The sequence below is a fragment of the Alosa pseudoharengus genome, unplaced genomic scaffold (genome assembly GCF_046254945.1).
Source record: "Alosa pseudoharengus isolate Yale_2024_CS ecotype anadromous, Long Island Sound unplaced genomic scaffold, YU_APseudo_1.1 YU_APseudo_1.1_scf_11, whole genome shotgun sequence".
Lineage (NCBI taxonomy): Eukaryota > Metazoa > Chordata > Actinopteri > Clupeiformes > Clupeidae > Alosa > Alosa pseudoharengus.
The window spans coordinates 40,974,693-40,992,090 of NW_027468576.1; the positions used below are offsets into that span (position 1 = coordinate 40,974,693).

The following is a 17,398-nucleotide window of genomic DNA, read 5'->3' on the forward strand; positions in this document are numbered from 1 at the left end:
TGCATCATAAAACAGGCATAACTGGAAAATAATCAACAATTGTACAAATGAAGCAAGTTTTATTTATTTGAATTTCATTAGAAATTGAACATACTCAATAACATCTGTCTGAACAACACATTGAAGCCATTGAACACGGCAATTTTATACCAGACTATACCACACATGAGGGGCAGAGTCTCACTGTGTGTGTATTGCATATGTATTTTTTAATAGGGGATGGCATGAAAAGGTAAAAAGAAGAATTGAAGACATCGAGCATGTAGGTCCTGGTAGCATCCGAATCACATTGGCAGCCATGCAGGGGGGTTTATTTCTTGAGCAGGAAGACCATTCAATTCTACCATTTTTTGAAATCCATATGTTGTCATTTGCAAGCTGCTGACAGTCTAGTCCAATGTCCGGCTGCTCAATGGCTGGTTCTATGGCTGGCTGCTCAACGGCTGGTCCTGTGGCTTGCTGCTCATCGGCTGGTCCTGGGGCTGGCTGCTGGCGGGCTGGTCCTGAGGTTCGCTTGCGTTTCGGAGCTGGCTGACAGGTTGGTCCTATGGCTGGCTGCTCACGATCTGGTCCTGAGGCCTGCTTGCGTTTTGAAGCTGACTGACGAGCTGGTCCTGTGGCTTGCTGCTTATTGGCCGGTCTTGGGGCTGGCTGCTGGCGGGCTGGGGTTCGCTTGTGTTTCGATGTAGGCTGACGGGGTAGTCCTACAGCTAGCTGCTCACGGGTTGGTCCTGGGGCTGGCTGCTTGCGGGCTGATCCTGGGGCTGGCTGCTTGCGGGCTGGTCCTGCCTGCTCACGGGATGGTCTTGGGGCTGGCTGCTCGCAGGCTTGTCCTGGCTGCTGAAGGGCTAAGTCCTGAGGCTCTTTTACGTTTCGGAGCTGGCTGCTTATCCTCCTCTTCAAACTCAGTGTCGGACTCTGAATTTTCAGAAATGTTATCCTCATTTCTTTGAAACTATTTGCTCTGCATCACCATCAAAACCCTCTGACACACTGACACACACACACAGGACCTGATTTCCACACTTTAACTAGTTCCGGGTCCAGTGGACCCGAACATCCTGTGTGTAATATAAATGTGAAGGGGGGGTATGCAGGGGGGGTTCATTGAAAATGTTTTCTGATTTATGTTCCTCATAGAAAATGAGCCAAGGCCAATGAATCTTAGTTTAAAAAAATAATTATTTGTATCATTTTTATTAAGCTAAAAACTGAAAACGGGTCCCACAGACCCGAACACCTTATAAGGGTTAAGTTAACCAAAAATATAAGCAAGGCAGGGCTCTCAACTCATACCGTGAAACACATCACATGACGTAAACCACACATGCCTTCTTTATCACATTAACTTTTAGTCCTTGTTTGCTTCCTCTGATAGCCTATACTGTAATAAGAGTTGAGCTAACGACGGGATCCGTGAATTTTATTCATGTGTTTTATAAGCTACATGTGCAACCTACAATGCATATGTGTTTCAAGACACAGCCTACTCAAAACGAGTGAACAATAATGAAAATGTAGCCTACACGTCAGTGTTTTACATATCAACGAATGACTAAACCAGGGGTGTCCAAACTGCGGCCAGCCATGCACTTTAATCCGGCCCGCCGAGCATTTATTAGTTTATCATAGGCCGCTCGCTATTTATTTCCAGCGATAGACGACGTTGTGGTTAACTTTAGGCTACTGCAAACTGCTTTACACTCTTCTTAGAGAACGTTTACAATGTCAATGTCAAAACAGCTTGTCACATCGAGATACATAGAACCTCCATTGCAGTAGATCTAACTACGTTATGCTAATAGTCCATTTAATTGGGGACGCATTTGAGCGTGGGAGAGGGGGCGATGGCAACAGTAGTTCCCACTACTGACCATTTATAAACTGTGAGAGGGCACAGCCATAGGCACAGCACTAGCCACAGGCTATATTTGAGTGGAGCTGGCAAAGAGTCTTAAAGTGACAGTGCACCATTTATAAATGAATTAAACAGCATCAAATTAACAGTATTTCTTAAGAAATTAATTTTCTACAACAAAATTATTTTGTCATTTAAATAATACAAAACATTATTATTATTATTATTATTATTATTATTATTATTATTATTATTTGTGTGTGGCCCGCTGGCCAATTTTCAAAACCCAATGTGGCCCTTCAGTCAAAAAGTTTGGACACCCCTGGACTAACGATTACAGTAAACTTATGAACACGAAGCAGAGCTTAAGTGGCTAATGAGGAGCGTTGGGAGGATTCCCGGTGGGCGTTTTCCCAAATATTAACAAAGTAGCACGCACAAAACATTTGTTTGGAAGTTGTTTGGAAGTTTGGAAGTCGCAGTCAAATCTATATTTGCAGTAATTTAGGGGAGTAAATGTGAGGGGAAGAATTTGGGTGAGCCAGATAGCAAGTCCAATATGTTTAGGGAAAAAATATTTTTGTCACTAAAATGAATTAATAATCGTGATAAATAATCGTGATCTCAATATTGATCAAAATAATCGTGATTATCATTTTGGTCATAATCGTGCAGCCCTAATCTCTATGTGCACATTATCTATGTCCACATACTTGTGAGTAATCTCTATGTACACATTATCTATGTCCACATACTTGTGAGTAATCTCTATGTGCACATTATCTATGTCCACATACTTGTGAGTAATCTCTATGTGCACATTATCTATGTCCACATACTTGTGAGTATTCTCTATGTACACATTATCTATGTCCACATACTTGTGAGTAATCTCTATGTGCACATTATCTATGTCCACATACTTGTGAGTATTCTCTATGTGCACATTATCTATGTCCACATACTTGTGAGTAATCTCTATGTGCACATTATCTATGTCCACATACTTGTGAGTATTCTCTATGTGCACATTATCTATGTCCACATACTTGTGAGGTGGAGTGCAGGAACGGTGATCTGCTGGAGGGGAGACTTGCCCATTTGGTTTCTGGCGTAGATGCTGAACTGGACCTCAGACAGAGTGATGTTGAGCTTGACCTCTGTGACCTCTGTGACCTCTGTGCTGTGGGCTTTAGAGCCACAGGGCCACACGGAGTAGGACACATTGAACCGCAGGCCTCCCGCACTCAACTCACTAGAGGGATGCTGAGAGAGAGAGAGAGAGAGGGAGAGAGAGTGAGAGAGAGGAGGGAGAGAGAGAGAGAGGGAGGGAGAGAGAGAGAGAGGGAGGGAGAGAGAGAAGGGTGAGAGAGGGAGAGAGAGAGTGAGATGGAGGGAGAGAGAGAGAGAGTGAGAGAGAGGGGAGAGAGAGGGTGAGAGAGAGAGTGAGAGAGAGAGGAGGGAGAGAGGGAGAGGGTGAGAGAGGGAGAGAGAGAGAGAGTGAGAGAGAGAGAGGAGAGAGAGAGTGGGAGAATGTAAAAGAGGAGTGAGAGGGAGAGAGGGAGGGAGAGAGAGAAAGAGAATGTGAAAGAGGGAAAGAGAGAGTGAATGTAAAAGAGGGAGAGAGAGAGAATGTAAAGGAAAAAAGAGAGAGGTTACTGATCCAACACTTGAGTGACTCTCTGTGTCCAGTTGCTCATCAGCTCACTGGCCAGACGGTGCAGACCCAGAACAGACCTAGAACCCAGACGGTGTGGACTCAAAACAGGCCTAGAACCCAGACAGCAGTGGACTCAGAACAGACCTAGAACCCAGACAGCAGTGGACTCAGAACATACACACACACTCACACATGCACTAGCTCAGTGTTTTTCAACCACTGTGCCGGGGCACACTAGTGTGCCGTGAGAGATCATCAGGTGGGCCGCAGATAATTTCCCAAATGTCACTCACTTGTCCAGAAAAGCAACTGTTGCATCAAAGAATTTATAACCACATGCTCTCATTGATTGTATGATTGCACTATTTGTGGTATGCAGGCATTGTACAACGGGGGCCCCATGTCCAGTATTCACAGAATCATCACATATCCAGTTCATAACAACAATTAAATTAGATATAGTCACCTACAAATGAAACAGAGGGCGCTTGTTTTATTGAGCAGGTCTTGCATAGAAGCCATAATAAGGCCATATCTGTGTATTATTTAATTTTAGGCTATGGTATGTTTATTTTTTCTTCACACAGGATGTTAGTGTGCCGTGGGACAATGTAAGTGTCAAAAGTGTGCCGTGGCACAAAAAAGGTTGAAAAACACTGCACTAGCTTACCTCCCAAGATAGCGTGAGTGTGCGAGCATTCTTCTCTTGGTTCAGAGTGGTGTTCCATGAGACGGCCAGCGCCGCGGTAAGTCCTGGAACACAGTCAGCAGGTACAGCGTGACGTGAGACATGAGTGACACGTGACAATTCGCCTCAGTCGCTGACCTGACCTCGTTAACGTGCAAGTCAGCAGGACCGAAACCAGGACCACAAACAACTCACCACAATCTGGGAGACTTAACGAAACTCAAGTCAGAACACACTGTACTTTTAGTTTTTCTGATGCCGTCATCTTTACAATTATTTCATTCATGACTGGCATTGTTATATTTTTTCATCAAAGTATGGACCATTAAGTAGTCAAAGTATGGACCATTAAGTAGTCAAAGTATGGACCATTAAGTAGTTGGTGTCAACTGCATTAAAAGTGCTCTTCAAATGGTTCTGTTATTAGTTTTAAATTGTTATGTTATTACAGTTTTAAATGGTTCTGTTATTAAAGTTTTAAATTGTTATGTTATTACAGTTTTAAATCATTATGTTATTACAGTTTTTAATGGTTCTGTTATTACAGTTTTAAATTGTTATGTTATTACAGTTTTAAATTGTTATGTTATTACAGTTTGTCTCAAAGAAACTAATGAAACTGGGATCCACTTGAGCTTCACCTTCTGCCCTTTACTTTCACACTAAAAAAGAGTTTAGACCAAAGCCTTCATGCCTAAACGTCTTGCAACATAAAGCCTTCATGCCTAAATGTCTTGCAACATAACTTAAACGAATGCTTAGACCAAAGCCTTCATACCTAAACTTTCATTATCAATAAGAGAGACCAACTCTGTTCTATGTTGAAGGCCATTCATTTCCTCTGTTCTATGTTGAAGGCCATTCATTACCTCTGTTCTATGTTGAAGGCCATTCATTATTTCTGTTCTATGTTGAAGGCCAAATGCACATTTAGAGAAAGCTGACAAGTTGTAGTTGTGTATGTAGTAATGTATGAATTTGTCTTATCGTATGCTAACTGTAGGCCTTACATGTATCGTATGCTAACTGTAGGCCTTACATGTATCGTATGCTTACTGTAGGCCTTACATGTATCGTATGCTTACTGTAGGCCTTACATGTATCGTATGCTTACTGTAGGCCTTACATGTATCGTATGCTAACATGTAAATGACAGTTACCGGTACATCTTGTGAGGAATGCAATGTTTGTCTTGTTTGCTTGTTTGTCTTTTTACAGTAAACATACAATATCTACGTAAAGTATCAAGAAATAGCACAGACATAGCAAACATTACGGCTGAACCTCGTCATATTGAAAATGCTTTACATTTTGTTCCTCATCTGTCTTTCCAGATTTTGTAAATCCTGACTACCTTCTACAGAGGGACTATTGAGAGCATCCTCAGCGGTGCCATCTCAGTGTGGTTTGGTAACTGCACTGCTGCAGAATGAAAGGCCCTGCAGCGGATTGTGAGGACGGCTAAAAAGATCCCTGAGGCCTCTCTTCCCTCCCCCTCTGACATCTACAACACCCGCTATCTGTGCAAAGCCACGAGCACCGTTAAGGACACAACACACCCGTCCCATGCACTCTTCTCCTCACTGCCATCAGGTAGAAGCTACCGCAGCAGCATAACTGCCCTCTTCTCCTCACTGCCATCAGGTAGAAGCTACCGCAGCATAACTGCCCTCTTCTCCTCATCAGGTAGAAGCTACCGCAGCATAACTGCACTCTTCTCCTCACTGCCATCAGGTAGAAGGTGGTGCAGTATAACTGCCCGCACCTCCAGAATGGGGAGGAGCTTCTTCCCTCAAGCAGTCAGACTGTTAAACAATAAAACATGATGCAAATGTTTCACACTGAACTGAAATGCACTCCTGCACGTTTCTCTGCTGCTAAATTCTATTTACTCTACCTCCACCTCACTGTGAACTTAACTTATAACAATCAGTGCTCTGCTAAAAATCCCCATTACCAGTCTGCCTCCCTGTCAGAACGTTCCGTCTTCTCGTAGCAGTTCTCGAGTGCGACCTGCCTGCCTGACTGTGAGTTTTTGCTGCCTGCTTTTGACCTCTGTCTGATGTGTCATCGGCTCTGTTCTCTGCCTGAAGATTTAGTACTTTTGCCACCAAGTTTTTTCTGTTTTTTGCCTGCCTGTGTTTTGTTGCCGGTGAATGAAGACTGGCCTACTGCCGTGAAGGAGGATTGCCTTTTGTGTTTCACCTGCACCCTCTCTGGAGTGTCCAGTTGCCTGTGCCCTGTTCTCCTGCTGGGGTTTTGCCTTCTACAACTGTTTCTTTCTGAACTGTTTTTTGTGTTTTTTCTGAAGACTGCTTTCTGTTGAAGATTGGCCCAGTGTGTTCCCTGTGGATTACTCTCAGGACTGCGAAAGCTCTGTTTTTTGTCTGTTAATAAATCTCCTCATCTGAGTCAATTCTGGGTGTTTGTCATATCTGAACCTGAGTCCCACTCTCTGAAAACGTGACAGATTTGACTTGAATCAGTGATAATATACTTGTTTATTTCAAGTATTTTCGTTAAAAACAGTTTACTGCACTGCAGAGGGTGGTGAAAACTGCCCAATGAATCATCGGTTCCTCACTCCCCTCCATCGAGGCCATCCAAGGTAATAGTACAGTACGCTGTGTTTGGAAAATAGGGTCCCGCTGGATTTTCATGTAAAAATTAATTTTTTTGCATATTTTGCTAATATAGAGTCTAAGGATCAAGATTTTTTTTGTCTTCAAATTTTCACGATCCATCTTTAGTGTTTTTTTCTGTATGTTTTAAAATAAGCGATTATATCTAGTCCGAAAAGTGATTTTCACATTTTCTTCTAATTTTTTGACAATTAATTCCACTTTTTGCACACAAAACCCCCAGATAATGTAGAAAGGTTGTTGGTTCTAAAACAATATCCATAGTTTTCAAACTTTGAGTGTCTGAAAAGTGTAAAAACACCTCCACCCTTGTTGCCCATGTCAAAAACGATTTCTTAATCTTTGCTTTTCTTGATGCTTTCCTTGACCTGCCATGTCATTCTATTGTCTACCTTAAGAGAAATTTGTCTTGGAAATAATCTATAATAATAATAATAGTACAGGCAACACAGGTGACATAGGCATGGGTAGTTAAGTAACAGTAGGCAAAATTAACAAACAAAAGAATATAAGGTACAAACAAACAGACAAACCACGGATGGCCCTCTCACAGCCTGAACTAATACAAAAAACAAAAAACTCAAGGGAAAACATTGCTCAGACACTAAACCATGTGCATTTGCTCTCTTTAAAAGCTACGGGTTATCCACAGCCAACAGGCCGGGCGTGCGAGAGAAGCAATGAAGTCTTAGAATTAAGAATAAAGCCATGTTCTTCCAACAACAACAACCACAAACACCCATGCGGCAAAAATATCAAATGACCGGCTGTGTTCTCCCAGAGAGGAAGCTACGTATATGATCACCACCCACAGGTGGACGTGTGCGCCAGCGCTGCAGGTCAGCCTTTCTGCATACACACCTGTCTTTAAAGTTCACCATCCTGGTAGCATACCTATCTACTGCCAAGGCTTGAAGGGGACGGGGAGAATATTTACTTCTGCTACACTGGCAGAGAACTCATGTGAAACAGACTGTGGGAGGTGGAAGGGGTTTGAATGCTGTCCGGCAGTATTATGAGTGGAACGTCTTAAGGGGGCCCCTCTTCCCCATACAGCCTGATCTTATAGTGTGTGCCAATTCCATCAAGACACTACACAATTTCATACTTGGTAGACACCCATGTATCCTGGATTTTGTGGCGACCATGAAAATGGTTCTTGCAAAAGAGTTTACATATATTTAGCAGACACCAAAGTCACTTACATACTGTATGTCAGCTATATTACAAGAGATCACATTGTCCCCGGAGCAACTTGGGGTTAAGTGCCTTGCTCAAGGGCATAACAGTGAAAGCCGGGAATTGAACCGACCGACAACTTTCAGGCTACTGCACGCTAGCCCAGCTCCTTAACCACTACACTACCACTGCCCACTAGAAAAAGACTAGAGTGCCAGGTGGTAATATGGGTACAGTGTCAGGACCGCACACTGCAATCTCCCAGAAGAACTAAATTTATTGAGTTAAAAACATAACGCAACGTTTCGACCCACCAGGGTCTTCATGATGACTCTGGTGGGTCGAAACGTTGCGTTATGTGTTATGATGGCAGTGTGCGGACAACTACTCTTCTTTCCTTGATAAGCTTTTTTGTCCTGCACCTGGCCTCAGTGAGGTGGGATGTGCATACAACCACTTTGAAGAGGACTACAGTGTTAGGACCACCATGCCTACGATATGCCGCAGCCTCTTCTAAGTGTCTCCTAGCACTAGCATAGACAGAAGTCAGGTACTCTTGATGTTGCACCACCCAATCAGTCGGTGGACTGACCCTGTGGTCACCTCCAGTATATCCAAGTAGGTGGTCGACTGGTAACTGTGGCTTCTGACCGAACATCAGCTCGTATGGGGAGTGCTGTGTGGACTGGTACACGGTGGTATTATAGGCGAACAGGAGCTGAGGGAGCAACTGGGGCCATTTACGCTTCTTTTCAGGGGGTAAGGTCCTGAGCAAGTCATGAAGTGTCCTGTTGAAACGTTCACATTGACCATTCCCCTCTGGATGATAAGTGGTGGTTCTAGTCTTTGTTATAGGTGTCACACAGGTGTTTCAACAGCTCCTCCTCAAAGCTGCTCCCCTGATCAGAGTGGATTCTCCTTTGCACGCCATACACATAAAACCATCTCTCAGTTAGAATCTTAGCTACGGTGGAAGCTCTCTGATCAGGGGTGGGAAAGGCCTGGGTAAACTTTGAGAAAACATTTGTGACTACCAGAACATTCTCTTGTCCTGTGCTAGCCCAATCCAAGAGAGTAAAGTCAATGGAGATTATCTACAAAGGCTTAGGGGCTAGCATATTTCCCAAGAAGGTTCTGGCTTGGGTTGTCTTGCTTTAGCAAGCACAGTGCTCACACTCAGAACACCACTTTTGCACCTCATGCCACATCTGGGGCCAGTAGCACCTCTGTCATATCAGATCTGTGGTCCTGTCCACCCCCAGATGGCCGTGGTTGTTGTGTAGGCTAGTGAGCACTTTGACTCGCAACACCTTTGGCAGTAAAAGCTGCAGCACTGGATCCCTGGAAGGAGGAGCCTGGATCGCTCGGTACAAGGTCCCATCCACTTCCTGTATCTGGGACCACTGCTTTATCAATTGCGGACTTCCCTTGGTTCACTCCACTTGTCTTAACGGGTATGTGGTCGTCCCTGTCACCAAAACCACAGGTATCTGGAAATACGGGTATGTGGTCGTCCCTGTCACCAAAACCACAGGTATCTGGAAATACAGGGATCAGTCCCTTGCAGGACTTTCCGGTCTCTTTTGGTTCGACCAGGGATGGTGTCCACCATACAAGATTCTGTCATCCAAGAGTCTTGGATAGGTGCACTTGAGGCTTGCATGTTGGCTATGGCAAGCGGCAGGGGGACGTCCAGGCCGTGTGACACAAATCGCAAAGTGTTAGTGGGGCTTGTGGGAAGCCTAGAAAGGGTATCGGCATTGCAATTAGCTGGCCCAGGACAATATTTGATGTTGTAATAAAGAGGGCAAGCTGAGAAACCCAGCAATGTTCCAGAGCGCCCAGTTTCGCTGACTGCAAGTATTGGAGGGGATTGTTGTCAGTGTACACGGTGAACGTGTTGCCCAGGAGATACTTGACATTTTTTTCTGTGATTGCCCACTTGACTGCAAGGAGTTTGAGTTTCATGGCACTATAATTTGACATGTTCCTCTCACTTGGCCGCAAGTCCCGGCTAGCAAAGGCTATTGGTCGCTGTAACCCATCCTTCTCCTGTGACAAAACTGCCCCCAATCCTGCATGGCATGCATCCGTCTCTAAGATAAAGGGACGACTGAAATCGGCATAACCTAGGACTGGTGCTTGAACAAGCCATTCTTTTAAGGCTCTGAATCCAGAAAAAGTTCTGAAGGCAAACCTGAATGTATACATTCAATGTTAACTATCCAATATTCAGATGTCTGTAATTGAAATGTATGCAAATTAGTGCATAATTAATGAGTTATTGTTAAATTACATGCTTAAACATATATTTTCAGAAAACTTGTAATGCAAAAAAATATTGTCTCTACATAACTAATCAACTAGTAAAGTTTCATAAGAATATCAAGGAGTTAAATTTTTTACCCTATTCACCCGTTCTATGTTGCCTATGGAGGCCAGTTTTAGGCCGCAAATGCTAATTAGCAGGTTTAAAACTAAAAAATCAGCTAAGTAAATATGATATTCAGAATCAGCACCCAAAAATTAGGCAGAATACCCTCTTTACCAGTGTTTTCTCACATTTGACCCCCAAGTGATAGTAGTCCCAGTCTTAATTATGCATTATATAAATGATGATGTCATCTAAGTGTGAAAATGGATCGTGAAAATTTGAAGACAAAAAAAATCTTGTTCCTTAGACTCTATACTAGCAAAATATGCAAAAAAAACCATTTTTACAAGAAAATCCAGCGGAATTACACAAGACACCGTACTATAAGAGATGCTTACGTAAGGCGCGCAGCATCATCAAAGACTGTTCTCACCCCAACCACAGACTGTTTACCCCACTCCCCTCCGGAAGGCATTACAGGTCTCTCCACCCCCGAACCAGCAGGTTCAGAGGAAGCTGCACCAGGTTCAGCGGCTGTCACCCTTCTGAACTCTGATTGGTCAGAATTACTGGTAACACTTTACTTGACGGGTGAGTTCATAACACATTCATAGCAGCTGCGTGTCATAAAATGCACATAAAGCATTCATGAGGCGATTCAGGTAAGAGGTTTGGAACAAAAACGCAATGCTGCTTTACGATTGTTGGACTTTTATTTTACGATTGTTGGACTGTTAAGTTGTCGTCGTTCTGTCTTCCACATTCATGAAGGTTCGGGATGAATGTTGAGTCATGTCTCATGAAACAGTCATGAATGCTTTATATGCAGTTTATGACAGCTGCTATGAATGTGTTATGAACTCACCCGTCAAGTAAAGTGTCACCCAATTACTGAACAATCATACATAGTTCATACTGCATATACATATCTATTCTGCTATTATAAGGCTACTGCTAATACACTGCACATATTTATATTTATATTTAATTTATATTACTGTACACCATACCACTTTCTTAACTGTATACTACTGTCTACATATTTATATTTAATTTATATTACTGTTAACCATACCACTTTCTTAAATGTATACTACTGTCTACACTGCACATTTATATTTATATTTAATTTATATTACTGTAAACCATACCACTTTCTTAACTGTATACTACTGTCTACACTGCACATATTTATATTTAATTTATATTACTGTAAACCATACCACTTTCTTAACTGTACACTACTGTCTACACTGCATATATTTATATTTAATTTATATTACTGTAAACCATACCACTTCTTAACTGTATACTACTGTCTACACTGCACATATTTATATTTATATTTAATTTATATTACTGTAAACCATACTACTGTCTACACTGCACTGTACTGTATTCTCTTGCAAACTGCGAATTCGCAACTGCATTTCGTTGCCTCTGTACTTGTACACTGCAAAATGACAGTTGAATCTAATCTATCTAATCTAATCTAATCTATCTAATTATATATTTTATTCCATATTACTTGATGCGACTCACGGACAGGGATGATGATGTAGGTCTCGTCGCTCCACGCCGCGTACCTGACCTGCCTTGCTCGGCGTCGCACATGAAGCTCGTAGGCCGCCTCCATCCTGACGGACATTTGAAAGACGTCTGGACAAGAGAGAAGCACCGTTGACATACTCATCGCTTCTACATATCCCTGGTTGTCATGGTAGTGAGTGTGCTACGCTAATAGTGTGCTACGCTAATAGTGTGCTACGCTAATGAGTGTGCTACACTAATAGTGCTATGCTAATGAGATTACAGATGTGGGCTAAAAACACACACATTACACATACAGTGTGTATCAATATGCAAATGTCAGGTATAGGATATAGTTTCTGTGAAAGATGAGGGAAAGGAATGTTTGTGTAAAGGAACCCTGAAAGTGAGTATCAGGTATAAAGTATATGTCCAGGAAAAACCAATGTGATATGCAGGACACACACCTGTTATGTTTTTATGTTCTTCAGTCGTAAAGTTTTTCTTTACCATGAGTGACAGAAAAAGACATCATTATTAAAAATAAAACAAATCACAAAAAACTGATGGAGGTCTTAGCACTATAGGAAGTGCATGTGACGCCTTACATATGCCCAAGGGCTTGTGTTGTCTCTCGTCTCCTTATATCTGATCTGATAGTCCGCAGCCTTGAAGTCTGCAGGCTTGTCCATCTTTAGGATCAACAGTCCAGATGATCTTGACTTATGTTTTACCGCAGGCGCAGGATATTTAACTGAGGGTTGAAACAGGAACAGTCCATCAGAAAACCCTTACCCTAACCCCGTCAGCAAACAGTAACTCTAACCTCGTCAGCAAACCCTTACCCTAACCCTGTCAGAAAACCCTAATCCTAACCCCGTCAGCAAACCGTAACTCTGGAGCAAACCTCTCTAGCTAAACATTTGTAGCTGATGAATATTGTCCAGTATTAGGGGAGAGTCTTTACCTGACTGGTCCAGTTGTATGTAGGTGTGGGCTGAGGAGCAGCTGCTGTGGTTTCTATGAGCAGACACCCATATTTGCAGGGGGATGTATGTAGTGACACGCTCGTATGTCAGTGTGCACGACTGCTTCTCTCCCACAGATATATTTTCAAAAATGTTCTCTGTTTCATTCCTTCAGCAAAAACAAGACAACAGGGACCTTGAATGACTTAGACAGCATTACACCAACAGGTCTAATTTTTTTGAATGTATGTGCTGCTATCACGTTTGGTGTAGCCAGTTCCATTGATTCAAATGGAAGCTAACTGTTGCAGCATATGCTCCACACATGGAAGCTAACTGTTGCAGCATACGCTCCACACATGGAAGCTAACTGTTGCAGCATACGCTCATATGCTCCACACATGGAAGCTAACTGTTGCAGCATACACTCCACACATGGAAGCTAACTGTTGCAGCATACGCTCATACCCTCAGCAAATGGAAGCTGACTGTTGTAGCATACCCTCATACGCTCCACACATGGAAGCTAACTGTTGCAGCATACTCTCAGCAAACGGACTAACTGTTGCAGCATACGCTCCGCAAACGGAAGGCTTCAGTTCCGTTCCTGGTGAGCCTGCCTGGAACCAGATCTACTGATATCAAAGGAAGTATAATCATGCATAGTCTGCTGACCTCGTATGAAGTCATCTTGAGTGTGTTGTGCTTGTTTGTTGTGAATGAATGTTTGAATGAAAGTTTCAGTGTGTTAGCTCACTGTACCTCAGGTGAAGAGTATATGAAGCTCACTGTACCTCAGGTGAAGAGTATATGAAAAGCCTCGCATGTCCTCTGCTGATGTCCATTCACATTTAAAATCCACGTCTGGTCTTCTGCTGGACTTGTAGCACACAGGGCTGGAAGGGGCTGTACAGGTGCTGTCCCCTGTGGCAGGAGTCAGAGTCATATGGTAAACTGTCCCCTATGAGAGTCATATGGTAAACTGTCCCCTATGGCAGGAGTCAGAGTCATACGGTAAACTGTCCCCTATGGCAGGAGTCAGAGTCATACGGTAAACTGTCCCCTATGGCAGGGATGAGTCAGACAGTATATGACAGAGCATCGCCTCTCATCCTATTATGAGTCTCAGTGTCTTATCATCTCTCATCCTAATTTTATTTATTATTTATGTATTTATTTATCCTATTTAATTATTGAAGTACAGCAAATACTGGCACCAGGTGCATTACTATTAATTGGACTGCATACAGTACAGTAATTTCCTGTGTATTAGCGGCATTGTGTATAAGCCGCAGGACAGTGTTTTATGCAAGTTAAAAGAAACAAAACATATTACAGTTTTTCTCCATTGGTTTGGCTCATTTCTTGAAACAGAAATTACATTCTTAAAATAACATGGACATAACAAGAACATAATACCATGAATACCATATATATTTCTCTTTTTTTTCAGCACTGTAAGCTACATATCATTTTCCTTGTTTTTTGTTTATGTGTTTATATTGCACTATATTGCACTACATTTTCTTTTTACAGTTTTTCTCAGTCACTTTGGTACATTTCTCAGATCAGAAATGAAATTCTCAAAACTACCTGTTCAATCTTCACATCATTGTGTCACTTGTGCACATCAAAAAGGCAGTTTCTCATTTCTCTTACCGTAAAATCCAAATTTTTTTCTTTTTCCGTTTTATACACAATTATATTCTGTTAGCTAAAACGAGTACAGTAACCATGGTCAATGAAGAACTGGGCTAAGACTGAGAGGTGGACATGAGAGATATTTCAATGGTGACAAAACATCTAAACATTTTGACTTGCAGTGCTTACACAATGGCAAAGGGACGATGCATTTTGGGGGCACTGACTATTTATATGAAAAAGAAATTTAGTTTTGACACATGAGTGAACTGTTTTTGGAGAGATATGAGCTTTTGCAGGTGAACCATGGTGTTGTGCTGAACCATCCAGGTTATTTTGGCAAAAGCACCAAGAGTGTTGAGAACGTCCAGTCTGTTTCAAGAAATGAGCCAAAGCAATTGAGAAGGATCTTTGCCATTTTCGTGGCACTGACTCTTTATATGGGAAAGGAATTTAGTTTTGAAGCATGAGTGAAAGGTTTTGGGAGAGATATGAGCTTTTGCAAGTGAGCATTGGTGCTGTCCTGAACTGTAAGACCGTTTTGCCAAATAATCTTAGTGTTTTGAGAATGTAGTTTCAAGAAATGAGCCAAACCCATGGAGAAAAACTGTAATACCATCTTAACTGCCCCCGTGTATTAACCTCATAGCTGAAGAAATTTAGCAAAGTCAATGTATAAGTCGCGGCTAATAGTTGGGAAATTACAGTATACTGTGACCAAATAATATCTTTAATCACTTCACCTCCTATTCTTTTGACTAACACAATGGCATAACAGCTCAGATTGATTGAAGATTGCCATCAAAGATTGGATATTAGGTTTGTGTGTGTGTGTGTGTCTGAGCCTAACACACTATATCTTCAGTAGAATCAAACACACACCAGTAGTATATAGAAACCAGAATAAGCTGATAAGCTAACCAGAGGTTTCCGCTAATTGTAACACGTCTGCGCTAGGTGGGTCTTGTCACTGTGCTGGTTTTGTAGTGAGCAGACTGAAGCCACAGCCGATGTGGAAGATAAGAGGCCTTACCTCTGGCTGGAGACGCCGAGACAAGCACACACAGCAGCCCGCACAGCGGAACACACACACCCATGTTCTCTCCTCCGACAACGCACAGGGGAAGACAGCACAGTCTCGCACACTCCTCCAGGTCTCTCCGGACGGACCCCTTCAGAACCGAGCCGGTCAGGCCCACTCAGGCTTGTTTGATCTCTCAGGCAGCCGGACTGGACTCGTGAGCAACATGATCCACCACGTCGTACGACTGTTTGTCAAGGAGAGTCTCCAGTGAGCGCAAATGTCAGCACATTTCTTGCTTTGCGTCAGGTAGCGAGAGCACAGCTGACCACAAACCACAGGCCCTGCGAGGGAGGGGACCTCACCCGGCCCACTCGGTAGCCTGAACGCGCTCAAAATATGCCTCTACCTCGCAACTCAAGCTGACATCTTTACACAATAGATTCATTGGCCAGAGTGTAACATTTGTAAAAGATTCTAACAGCATGAAATCTCCATATTTGGTTGGTAGGTGACATGAGCTGTGTGGGTGACTTACAGTAAATGGAACTAGAACCCTGAAACTGTTCCTAAGCTTTTACATCCTCTTACTGTCCCTCTAAAAGTCACATTTCCTGACACACAAGTGTAGAAATAAGGTTAGTTATTTGTTCAAGTCCAGGCAAAGGTGAAACCAACGCACCCAGATCAAGCAGAAAAGTAAATGTTCTCAGACCATTGGCCAGCTCCAAAGAGCACTGATGTCGATGTGATGAGGAGCAAGAGAATGGAAAAATGGATTAGGTTAAAACAACAACACACTTTCATTTACAGCTTATGAAACTCTGACACAACAGAGACGACTCATAACATCTAACACACATAGAGGCAGATCAAACACACACACACACACACACGTTTGAGGACAGTTGAATTTCACTGATCACTGATCTCTGAGTTATCAAGGGATTTTTATGCGCAGCAACACTGGTAGGACAGGGTCCAGGGTAGAATAGTCTGTTAGCTCAGTGTTTTTCAACCACTGTGCCGGGGCACACTAGTGTGCCGTGAGAGATCATCAGGTGTGCCGCAGAAAATTACCCAAATGTCACTCACTGGTCCAGAAAAGCAACTGTTCAAAGCAACTGCATCAAAGAATTTATAACCACATGCTCTCATTGATTGTATGATTGCACTATTTGTGGTATGCAGGCAACGGGGGCCCCATATCCAGTATTCACAGAATCATCACATATCCAGTTCATAACAACAATTAAATTAGATATAGTCACCTACAAATGAAACAGAGGGCACTTGTTTTATTGAGCAGGTCTTGCATAGAAGCCATAATAAGGCCCTATCTGTGTATTGTTGGAAATTTTAGGCTATGGTACGTTCATTTTTTCTTCACACAGGATGTTAGTGTGCCGTGGGACATTTTAAGTGTCAAAAGTGTGCCGTGTTAGCTGTCTGTTAGCCGTTAGCTGCCTCTGACTCAGCCAGTGTGTTAGCTGTCTGTTAGCCGTTAGCTGCCTCTGACTCAGCCAGTGTGTTAGCTGTCTGTTAGCCGTTAGCTGCCTCTGACTCAGCCGTGAGGCTCCAGGCGCGCGGGAACATATTTTTGACCAGGGGTGCTGAATAACAAAATAATGGATGTCCAACGATTTCTCACCCAGCATGATATGATTCGAATTTAGACAGCTAAATACGCCATTTCAGCGCCATGTATGAGTAGGCCTACGAGTGAGAAGTTTTATAATGCCCTGGGCAGCCACATTCCACTGCAACTATGCGCAGCACTTGCCACTCCGACTCATCAATAAAAACGGCGCGTGCACACCAGACCCATAGAAGCGCA

General features: G+C 42.8%; 1 protein-coding gene across 4 annotated transcripts in view; it reads right to left on the bottom strand.

Moving 5' to 3' along the window:
* il12rb1 (interleukin 12 receptor subunit beta 1) overlaps window positions 1-17,148 on the bottom strand; it is a 56,063-nt gene extending 38,915 nt beyond the window's left edge. The window contains exons 1-8 of one of the 4 annotated variants that reach the window (XM_076279192.1): window positions 15,574-17,147; window positions 13,694-13,823; window positions 12,899-13,068; window positions 12,540-12,685; window positions 12,399-12,435; window positions 11,944-12,060; window positions 4,189-4,271; window positions 2,956-3,124 (exon numbers count right to left, since the gene is read on the bottom strand). In XM_076279192.1, coding sequence (XP_076135307.1) covers window positions 2,956-3,124; window positions 4,189-4,271; window positions 11,944-12,060; window positions 12,399-12,435; window positions 12,540-12,685; window positions 12,899-13,068; window positions 13,694-13,823; window positions 15,574-15,637 — 916 coding nt within the window. In that variant the 5' untranslated portion in view covers window positions 15,638-17,147. Of the gene's footprint in view, window positions 1-2,907; window positions 3,125-4,188; window positions 4,272-11,943; window positions 12,061-12,398; window positions 12,436-12,539; window positions 12,686-12,898; window positions 13,069-13,401; window positions 13,481-13,693; window positions 13,824-15,573 lie in introns of those variants that run through there. The other 3 variants (XM_076279191.1, XM_076279193.1, XM_076279194.1) reach the window with 3 other exon arrangements.
* Window positions 17,149-17,398: the final 250 nt, after the last annotated feature.